Source organism: Xyrauchen texanus, chromosome 39 (assembly GCF_025860055.1).
Source record: "Xyrauchen texanus isolate HMW12.3.18 chromosome 39, RBS_HiC_50CHRs, whole genome shotgun sequence".
Taxonomy (NCBI): Eukaryota; Metazoa; Chordata; class Actinopteri; order Cypriniformes; family Catostomidae; genus Xyrauchen; species Xyrauchen texanus.
The window spans coordinates 24,839,763-24,851,830 of NC_068314.1; the positions used below are offsets into that span (position 1 = coordinate 24,839,763).

The following is a 12,068-nucleotide window of genomic DNA, read 5'->3' on the forward strand; positions in this document are numbered from 1 at the left end:
AAGAGTTAATAGAAAACCTTTACATTTTTTATATATTATATGGGGGATTGTTTTCTGTGAAATGTTTTTACAATATGAAAGCTAAAATTTACTAACTGTTTTGCTTTTTTAATTTTTTTAATAATCGAGTTACAGGAGCTGAAACCAATAAAGCAGGCTAGCTCCATTGGTTTTGTTTCTAGTGATTATTTTTATATACATTTTTTTTCTGTGAAATTTGTTTGTGATTTTGTATAATCTTGTGACGGCTAAAAATGAATGTTTTTTTGAGTAAAACAGTTGCTAAAACATAATAAACATGCTGTTCTCAAATTATGTATGTATCGGAAAGTACAAAAAGGGATATTAAGTCTCATGGTATCAGGACATCACTACCTTATTATTAGACAGATATATTAGAGTGACAGGAATTATTGGGCAGAAAAAATGGGGAATGGGATGCGGGCAGGCTGGACTTAAACCTGCATAAGCACCAGCTACATGTGTCAGAACTCCATGTCTCACCACCATCATCATGTGCTTTTCACATGCATAACTTTATCTAATCTGGAACCTAGAAGCTTCAATATCGGTTAGGAAAACTTACAGCGTGCGTAGGGAACTAAGGCCTTTGAAGGCTCCCTCTGTGATCTGACTGATGGAATTGTGTCCCAAACGCAGAGAAATCAGATTCACCAGCTTGGCAAAACTTCCTTCGGTCAGCTTCGTCAGGTTGTTGTAGGACAGGTTCCTGAAGAGAAAAAACAAATAAGAATTGCATACAAGATTTGTAAGATTTGTATTCATGTTGGCACTAACAATATCATGCTTTGCCAATCAGAGATCACCAAATATAATGTTAAAGAGGTGTGTGAACATGCAAAAACAATGTCAGACACTGTAATATGCTCCTTCCCTATTTGTCGTGGTGACGAGGTTTATAGTAGATTAGAGTCACTGAATGGCTGCATGTGGTGTCTGGAGAATAGCATAGGATTTATAGACAATTGGAAATGTTTTTAGGGAAGACCAGACCTGCTAAAGAGAAGGTCTGATGGTTACTCCATCCCTACAGGGAAGGTGCCACTCTCCTCTCTAGTAATATGGCTCATAGTCTTATAGTAATAGTATTTAACTAACTGGGGCCCAGGTCAGGAAGCAGACAAACTGGCTAATCCGAATGTCTGCTAGCTGCCATGAGACATCACACAGGTCACATTAACTACAACACATAGATAATTAATCACCTATATATCATATAGAGACCGTGTCCCCAACTACCAAACATGAAAGGCTCATTAAGTTATTTAGAAAAAAGTTGATGTCAAGATTTAAAAAAAGAAAACCAAATGAAGATAAACATCACATAAAGGTAGATCTTACTAAACATTATATAGCTTTCATCCAAATCACTAAATGTAAATTAAATGATTACGGTTTGGATTTGCTATGTTTGACTGAAACCTGGATTAAAACAGATGAATATATTAGTTTATACAAGTCTACTCCATAAGGTTATTGTTATAAACATTAGCCTCGTCTGAAAGGTTGAGGAAGAAGTGTTGCTACAATTTACAGTGATATTTTCATTGTTACTCAAAGGTATAGATAGAAGTTTAAATCTTCTGAACTAACAATGCTTAATGTGACATCGTCTGATATAAATAAAAAATATTTTTCGTCTTTTGTTATTGCAACAGTATATAGACCACCAGGGCCATATTCTGAATTCCTTTGAGAATTTGCAGATTTTCTTTCAGATCTAGTGGTCGGTGACTTCAATATCCACGTAGATATACTCAACTCTACTGGGATTGGACAAAATGTGACAGGTGCAACCCATTGCCAAAGTCATACACTAGGTCTAATTTTGTCATATGGGATTGATGTTGATAATATAGAAATTCTGCCGCAGAGTGATGATATCTCAGATCATTACCCAGTCTCTTATATGCTGCATTTAGCAAAGATAACTCAATCTACGCAACATTATCGTTCTGGTAAAACTATTCTTTCAACTACTAAAGATAGCTTCACTAATAATCTTCCAGACTTGTCTCAAATGCTCAGTATGCCAAAAAAGTTCTGAAGAACTTAATGTTGTCACAGAAAATATGGATACACAGTCTTCTCTAGCACGCTAGATAGTGTCGCCCCCTTTGATTAAAGGAAGTTAAAGAGAAAAATCCTGCATCATGATACAATGATACAATGATCACTTGTGCTCTCAAGAGAGCAGCTCGGAAAATGGAACCTAAGTGGAAGAATACAAAATTAGAGTTATTTCGTGGTGCATGAAGGATAATGTATCATACTACAGACAGGCTCTAAAAACTGACAGGTCTGCATATTTGAGCAAACTCATAGAAAATAGCCACAACAATCCTAGGTGTTTATTTGGTACTGTGGTTAAATTGGTTGGGAATAAAACTTCTATTGAACAAGATATTCCATCGCAGAATGGTAGTCATGACTTTATGAATATCTTTACTGCTAAAATCAAAATCATCAGAAACAAATTTGAAATTAAGCATCAGTCTGCACTAATGCTCCATATGAGCTATTCAATCCTTTGCTGTTATAGGTCTGGAAGAGCTAACAAAATTTATCAAAACATAAAAATCAACAATATGTATGTTAGACCCAAATTAAACTCCTAAAAGAGGTGTTTCCTGTAATCTCAGAACCTCTTCTTAATATTATTAACTCAAGAAACTTTAAACCGGCAGTTATCAAACTGCTTATAAAGAAACCACAGCTTCATCCAGGAGAATTGGCTGATTATAGACATATTTCAATTCTCCTGTTTATGTTGAAAGTTAAGAATGGAGTGCCCCATCAGTTTTAGGGCCTCTGCTTTTCTCCCTATACATGTTCCCCCTGGGAGACATTAACGGGAACCATGGAATTATGTTTTCACTGTTATGCTGACAATACCCAACTTTATATTTCTTCAAAACACAACAAAATTTCACATTAAGTTACGACACATGCTATCTGTTTCTGATGCCGAAAAAAACTGTTCGTGCTTTCATGACTTCAAGACTAGATTATTGTAATGCATTCCTAGGTGGATATCCTTATGGTCTAATAAATAAACTTCAGTTGGTTCAAAATGCAGCAGAGAGATTGCTAACTAGAACCATAGATCATAATGATCATAACAGCCCCATTTTATCACTGTTACATTGGCTACCTGTTATGTTTTGTATTCATTTTAAAATTCTGTTAAATAATTGCAAAGCTTTGAATGGTCTAGCAACAAAGTACTTAAGTGACCTTCTATCATGCTATAATCATAACCATACAGCTCACTACGATTGTAAAACTCCAGCCTGTTAAAAATACAGAGAATATCAAAATCCACAAAAGGAAGATCATTTTCATATTTGGCTCCTAAACTACTAAATAGTCTTCGGAACACAGAAACACTCTCTCAGTTTAAGTCTAGACTAAAGACTTATCTATTAAGCCAGGCATACACCTAATTTATCACTCAATTCATAGTTATGCTGCTTTATTTAGGTCTGCCGGAACAGAAAACACGTATTCTTTAACCCTGCTTTAAAGTGAATAGCATCTATGCTAATTTTATTCTATTTCTTTCCCTTTCTAAACCTTTAAAATAAATGTAAATTTTGTTATGTTGACTTTAGCAGTCAAAATCTTGAAAAATACAAACTTTCTATGACAGTGCTACTAATGAGTGAGAAAGAAACAAATATAAAGAAATGCAGGGAGGTATTTATAATCAACCATTTGCATAAAAGCATGTTGATGTCCCATCAACTCCTCCTCAATCCAGTTATAGCCATGTCATAAACAGATGGGCAAAATCATGGCTGACCAAGGCTTATACGGCAGTCAACAAGCCCTACAGATAATGCCTTGTTACCCCACAACTGACAAGAGTTTTAGTTAAAAGAAGATATCACACAATAGGGATATGACACGCTTGATGGAACTGACCTGTGTATACATACATTCACAGAGATAAGATCGCTTTCACTCAGATGGAGATCTCTGCATAATGCTTGGCAGACACATATATGGTTGATTACGCTGCTTTTTTTTACTTCGCATCAAGAGAGTTGAGTAAAAATGGGACTGAGCTAGTAAGTGCTGGCAATCCTGTGCATTATTAGGGGATATATCTACAGGAAGACGAGGAGTGTTGTGTGTTTAGTACAGTGGGTGATAGCAGGGCATATTGTGGATGGAAGCTTTCTTGCAGTGTAAAAATATCTTTAACACCTGTCAAAATTTGAGCAAGAACACAAAAAATATACACTCAACGAGCACTTTAATAGGATCACCTGTACACCTACTTATTCATATAAATATCTAATCAGCTAATTGTGTGGCAACAGTGCAATGCATAAATTCAGGCAGATACGGATCAGGAGCTTCAGTTAATATTTACATTAAAGGTGGGGTATGTGATTTTCTTTTTTGACCATTTTTTCAAAATAACTTGAAATCCTATTCCTAACCCACTTACTGGCTGTAAATTAGAAGCACTGAAATGAAAATTAAGCAATTTAATCATCTGTGGAACGGGCAGGACTCGAAAAACTCCAGCCAATCATTTTCAAGACCATCTAGAATCATTGGACAGAAAATGTGTCAATCAAACGGTCGTACCATGCCCCCCTCCCCCCACCACCCTGGCGCGCGTGTTCCGTTCGTGCGCATACTCAAAGCTCGTGACCCAGTAACAGGAAGCGATTGTATTTATGTATGGAGAATAGAGCTTTTATAGTGCTAGTGGGGTTGTTCCACATTTCTATGAATCCTGTTTTGAATAGAAGGCCGCTGTATAGACGCCAGGGCTGGCGATGTTCTTTTTTTACAGTTATGAGAAAATCAGCTCTACACCTTTCAAGAGTGGTATGCGACCCCCTCCTCCTGCTGTGTCAACAATTTGCTCTGAAAAATTGTCTGACAGGTGAATGCACTGTTTGACTAGTGAGTCTAGAACACTGCTAGAACACTGCGCATCTGAGTTTTCGCTCGTGCATGATTGCGCGTCCATGTTTTTCGAATGGGTGGAGTCAGGGCCAGCGTTGGAGGAGAGAAGGTAGGACCTTAGAGTTGTGTATTTTCAAAATCTGCCGGCCGTTTTGCAAATCACATACCCCACCTTTAACCATCAGAATGGGGAACAAATGTGATTTCAGTGATTTTGACCTTGACATGACCGTTGGTACCAGATGGGCTGGTTTAGGCATTTCTGTGACTCCTGATCACCTAAGATTTTCACACACAGTCTCTAGAGTTTATTCAGAATAGACCTTATTCATGCTAGCACCATTTTTAATCAGAATGGCAACGAGGCAGTCTCTTCAATGGACTGAACTGCAAATTAATTGAAAACAAATATTTCTAAGTACATTCAGTAGACAAAAAAACTTCAGACAGCATCAGCTGTGGAAAATCAGATGTAACCAAGGAGCCTTTTCCAGCTTTATACCTTGTGTCCCATTGAAGAGATGGTGAGTTTATCTGTCACAGCCTAATTTTCATTGCCATTAAAAATCAAAGATCGTGCTAACGTGAATAAGGTCTATGGTGCCAAGGTCTATGGTGCATCCAGCGAGATGACCGAAATGCCTTGCTGATGAGAGAGGTGAACAGAGAATGGACAGACTGGTTCGAGCTGACAGAAAGGCTATGGTAACTCAAATAACCCCTCTATACAATTGTAGTGATCAAAATAGCATCTCAGAATTCACCACAAGGTGAACCTTGAGGCAGATGGGCTACAACAGTAGAAGACCATGGGCACTTTATTAGGTTCATTGTGTTCCTAATAAAATGCTTGGTGAGTGTATATTCCCAGGAAGCACACATACATCACAGAGGCATCTGTGAAAGAGCGCATCATTTGGAAAATATTGCATTATATTTTATGCATTATCTTTGTGTACAAACATCTGATAAACATCTTAAAATTCTACATAGGTTAAATAATAAATGTTGCAAAACAACTGCTGTACATTGTTCTAACATCAGATAGGAAATGTTTTAAAGACATATTACAGATGAACAAACGCTAAATAAAATAAACACATTGAATAGACATCTCGGCGACATATATGGATGACCTCTGCACACAAAATGCAATGTTTCCCACCAAAATATACTGATAAACATGATCTCTTTGTGTCTGTACTAGGCAGACACTTTCCAAAAAAAACTTTTTAAAAAGTACTTTAAAATAACATTGTAAAAAATGTTTGTTCCAACTCTCAATTTAAGTTGCAACATTGGTTTAAAAGTGTAAAGTTAAACTAAACGACTATATTACTTGATTATTTTGATAATCATTACGATTGTGTTAATTGAACATTGCACTCTTAAATCATATATTGCTGCCATTTCATAAAATTGGCCTAATAACACCCCTTATCTGTTTGAAATCTCCTTAAAGCACAACCTTGAGTTTCTTATTTCTTTATTTTACAGTTCAGATAAAGGAATACAAAGAGGTATGAGTGAGACAGAGATAACTAGAGAGAAAGGAGATGTAGAGATGTCTTACAGTTCTCGGAGTCTCTCACAGAAGCTCCATCCTTCCGGGTTGAAGTTGGAGATGGAGTTGTTGGAGAGGTAGAGCTGCAACAGCGACTCCAGACCATACAGAGAGCCGCTGTTCACCTCCTGCAGTCTATTAAAATCCAGGTTACTATAAATGAGAAAATATGCGTGTTTATTGTTATTATGAGCATTGTAAATATAAAAAATATTCTATATAATGATTACCAAATTATCTATTCATGTTGAGTGTCAAACAGACTTGATGTAAAGACAAGTATTGCAAGTCACTTTGTCAAAACCATTCGTTAAAACATAAACATACTGTAAATGGTCTACTCTAAAACAAGCATGTCAATAATACATAATTGTGTGGCTTTTGTAAATGCTATATGCTTTAATACAAGTAGTTTAAACCCATTAATATAGTAATATGTGAAGGTTTGTACTTACAGGACCCTCATTCGGGCCAGACCCCAGAACGCTCCATCAGTCAGCTTGCTGATGTTGTTTCTCTGGAGCTTGAGAACCTCTAAACTGCTCAGACCCTGGAAGGTGAGTCCCTCGATTAGCCGTAACCTGTTCCTGCTCAGCTCCCTACAAAACACACATAAATTAAACTAAAATGTGTTAAAAAACACAGTTTAAAGCATTAACAAAGGTTTCAGGGTTCAGCTCTTTTAACACAGCAACTGGATGTAATTTTCAATAATGGTTGCCGTTATCCAGCAACAAGAGTGGCAGAGACCGCTGGCGACGTGATAAGGGTGTGTCCACCCACTTAACATAGTTGAGAAAAGTGTAACTGCATGCAAATGAGATGCAAAGCGATGCACCAACTACCAATGTGAGCTCACGTGATTCATCTGCTCTGAGATATAATATTAGGGTGTTGGCAAGATGGAAAACAAGTTGAAGTTGCTGTAAATGATTTGTTTATGCCCACATGCAGAGATATAATATGAAGAATTACAACAAAACAGCAAAGGCAGTAAACAAATCAGATACCGGTACTAATGATTTTTACTAAAGTGGTTTGGAGCTTGTAATGGATATATCACTCTTATTTTTGAACATACCTTCGCTGAGTGTGATGCCCTCATGGTTTCCTGGTTGCCAGTGTGTCACAATGTTATTTGAGTACAGAACTACTCATAACTGTTTTCAAATCTAATAAATGTTAACACTGCACAATAAATGTACACTGAAAGTTATTTTATATGTGGGCATAAACATATAACTTCAGCATATAAATTGCAAAAGTGTAGCAAAGGGTAAGTACTTTTAAAAGAAATTTCAGTGATTGGATCGGTATTGGCCGATCTCAGGCCTCAAATTTCCAGCACCACTAGTAAAACATTTTATTTATTTTTTTTAAATGTGTCAGAAACAATGTTTGATTCATATATGGATAATCGTTCATCTTGTCGATGATATGATGTATTACTCACTGTAGTAATTTTTATACAAGCACTTTTCTCTGCAGAATTATTCTTTTTTTAATTAGAATAAAATTTTATTTTCACAGACAATACATTTCATTTGTGATTAGCATATATTCTTAATCTATAGCCAGTTGTGCAGTGGTGACTAATAATGTTAGAACATCCAGCAGCAGGAATGCCTTTTAGCAACCAGCAGTGCACAAAGCCAGCAGTATGTTTTATACTGTATACTGGACTATAAACAAACAGTATCTCATCAATCAACATCAACTGACCAATCGGGTCAACCACAATGCCTCAATATAATGCTTCACCAACACCACAGAGAACTGCTCTGTTCATAGTATGATGTCATAACTAACTCTCCCTCTCAGCAACATAGCAGTGGCTTTGTGGATATTGCAATGCGCTCCAGGTGTTTGTGGACGTGTGTCTTATGTTGCCTCATGCACACAGAGATTCAGTTTGAGACTGTCTACCTGAGGAACAAAGCATTGTCTTTTGATGCAGTCTGATGCAGCTACATTTTTACAATAGTGGTTACCTACCCTACAATCTATCTAAATGGACAATATCCTTTTAAATATTAAGGCCTAACTATCTCTTGATATTATTTAATACTGCAATCAGAGCAGTATTTATCGGAAATACTAGAAAATGTGCTAATCCATATAAAAAAAGCCTAAATGAACATTTCCCTACTGCCCTTCTCTATTTGAACTGATTCAAATTATTACCTTTTTTTTTTTTAACCAGTTCATTACATAAACCATCCAAACAAATAAATTCATTAAAATGATTTGGACTTTAAAGATCTTGATGTCTCTGGTCATCTAGTACTGTAGATGAACTATTTCTTTCTATCAGATAATGTACAGTATACATTATACACAGTATATAATGCACTTACAGTTGTGTGAGCTTGGGCAACTCTAGGCCTTTAACAGGAAGGTGGGTTAGTCTGTTCCGGCTCAGTCTGAGGACCTGCAGGCTCCTGGCAAAATTCTTAAAAGCCCCAAACTCCAGGTGAACAATCTTATTATTGTTCAGGTACCTGCAGAGGAGAAATATTACAGATCAAACCACAGATTTTGAAAGACTACAGCACTTAATTAAAACACAAGATTTGACCGGTGTTCACAGATCTATCTGAGAGAGAGACTGAGTGTGTTTCTTACAGGTCTTTGATTGGTAATCCTGAAGGGAAGCAGTGCTCTCTCAGCTCTGTGATGTCATTATTACTCAGATCTAGAGTCTCCAGAGCAGAAAAATTCTGCAACAGGCTCCCCTCCACCCTCTGGATTTTATTATTGTGCCTAAAAGGGGGAAAAAAATTAGCACATTTATTAAATCTAACGCTATACACAGCTGTACAAACCTCCAATGATTGTCTCTAGACAGATTACATACTGAACAAATGAATCTATCTATTGTCTGTACATATCAGGTAAAACAAATCCAACATGCTGACAAAGATTAAGACCATAGATCTGTCCTTGATTACTCTAGACTTACAATTTGTAAGTCGCATTATCCCAGTGTTTTTTGGTTTATTAGCATACAGACAGTGTAACTACACAAAACCATATGTTGACCCACATATCTGCGCTGATAGGTGGCTGGCTGCTCTAACCACATGAGACTCTTTTCGGAGAGAATGTGTCAATAGGCCTTTGAAGCCCAATGGACACTTGTTTCCACACACGCCCTCAGAAGTGCCAAGTGACTGTGGCTTCATACAGTAACTTGATTTGTCAACACACGCATACAGACGCACAAACACATATAGCATGGAATCCCAAACAAAAACCCAGCTATGGTGACAAATATCAGTCAGATGAAAGATTCATTTAAACCTGTGTATATCTGTTGCTGTACATATAGCTTTGGGCACAACAAGAGATTAACAACTGACTAAACATATTACTCTTTCTGGCCATACATGAATGGATTTACATCTACCCTAGCATTAGAAGTTAAAGTCTGTAATATTTGTATGTTAATTTACTTTTTGCAGACAGCGGCAATAGGAGTGTGTTTGGTGTTGCTAACATAAAATAAGGCTTTAAGCACTGCCAAATGGAATATCCACACAAAGTCATGAAAAAAGCAATTTCATACTGAGATAATTTGAAGGTTTTTTTTATCATTGGAGGATAGGTCTTCAAGCTTTTTGTCAATTCTGCTTTGGGCTCTTTTGGTTTGAGTAGATTTGGTGCGAGAAATTTATAGCGAGCATTTTATACTATGGTGTCATTTTGGACTTGGTGTGAACAGTTCTTTCAGAGAACAGCTATTTCAAATAACTGTTTTCTCTCATGGGGCTTTAGATTTCTGTCTTTTCCCCTTTTTTCTTTGCCTCTTTAGAGTAGAGGCATGAGAAAGCGGCTGACTTAAGAATCACACTTGTTTTTGCCGGCCATGGAAGGAATGGTGAGGTCAAGGCTCTCCACATCTGGAATTTGTTTTGGGGTAGTTTCAGAGAAAGCAATCTCCACACTGGAGGATGGGACAGTACTAATCTTCCTCTCTCAAACATGGTACTAAATAAAAGGTTGAATGTGAAATGATGTGGGATATGTTGAAAGCTTGCTGCTAATTACTATACATTTCATTCTTCCAGATTAATGCCAGCTCCATGATGACATGGCTAATGTCCCTGCAGTCATAACCACTTAAAACGGATCAATGCTGCCTTGTCAAATTTTGATCATGGGCCTGGTGTGATGTAATAACAGTTAAATCTACAGTTCACAAACTAGTCTATAAAACATCTGAACTACCACCTCAAAATGTGGGGTAGCGTGTCATAGTACTCAAAGATCTGGGCTGGTCAAAAGGTTGTAAGTTCAAACCACCTACAAGTTTTCAAACCCAGTTTTCACCCCTGTACCAATGTACAGTAGGTCTTTCAAGATTGTCCCTAAAATATATGTACTGTATCTTTGAATAAAAGTATCTGTGAAATGTTAACTTAAGGTTTCTAAATGAAAAGGTTGGTCACCATAGAAGTTATGGATCGCTCTTTATAGCATAAGTGCTCTTAAGGCCAAAGTATACTTCGGTTTTCTGTGTGCAAATTTCGTCATCGGAACATTATGCATGGACTGTACGCATGCAGTCAAGTTTTTCTAGACACACATACATATTATCTTTGTCTTTGGCGTGTGCACCTGCCGTTGAAAGTGCTAAAAGAGTACCACAAAGCAGTCATAGTGCTCCTGCGTGGACTCGCGGTCTAAAGAGTACAATTTGAAAGGCAGAATGTGCAACAGTGCACTTGACTGAGCGGCAAATGGAAAAAAATACCCTGGCCTTTAAACAGAGTAAAAATGAAACTTAAATATTCTCCATGAAAGATAATGAAGTTCCTTGAAGATCTTCAATTGTATCTGAAATACAGTGGGTACGGAAAGTATTCAGACCCCCTTAAATTGTTCACTCTTTGTTATATTGCAGCCATTTGCTAAAATCATTTAAGTTCATTTTTTTTCCTCATTATTGTACACACAGCACCCCATATTGACAGAAAAACACAGAATTGTTGACATTTTTGCACATTTATTAAAAAAGAAAAACTGAAATATCACATGGTCCTAAGTATTCAGACCCTTTGCTGTGACACTCATATATTTAACTCAGGTGCTGTCCATTTGTTCTGATCATCCTTGAGATGGTTCTACACATTCAATTGAGTCCAGCTGTGTTTGATTATACTGATTGGACTTGATTAGGAAAGCCACACACCTGTCTATATAAGACCTTACAGCTCACAGTGCATGTCAGAGCAAATGAGAATCATGAGGTCAAAGGAACTGCCTGAAGAGCTCAGAGACAGAATTGTGGCAAGGCACAGATCTGGCCAAGGTTACAAAAAATTTCTGCTGCCCTTAAGGTTCATAAGAGCACAGTGGCCTCCATAATCCTTAAATGGAAGACGTTTGGGATGACCAGAACCCTTCCTAGAGCTGGCCGTCCGGCCAAACTGAGCTATCGGGGGAGAAGAGCCTTGGTGAGAGAGGTAAAGAAGAACCCAAATATCACTGTGGCTGAGCTCCAGAGATGCAGTCGGGAGATGGGAGAAAGTTGTAGTAAGTCAACCATCAC

General features: G+C 37.3%; 1 protein-coding gene across 1 annotated transcript in view; it reads right to left on the reverse strand.

Moving 5' to 3' along the window:
• Nucleotides 1–12,068, reverse strand: part of LOC127632664 (leucine-rich repeats and immunoglobulin-like domains protein 1) — a 57,430-nt gene that overhangs the window by 15,867 nt on the left and 29,495 nt on the right. The window contains exons 4-8 of the mRNA XM_052111382.1: nt 9,140–9,277; nt 8,872–9,015; nt 6,970–7,113; nt 6,524–6,667; nt 587–730 (exon numbers count right to left, since the gene is read on the reverse strand). Of these exons, the coding sequence (XP_051967342.1) occupies nt 587–730; nt 6,524–6,667; nt 6,970–7,113; nt 8,872–9,015; nt 9,140–9,277 (714 nt within the window). The remainder of the gene's footprint in view (nt 1–586; nt 731–6,523; nt 6,668–6,969; nt 7,114–8,871; nt 9,016–9,139; nt 9,278–12,068) is intronic.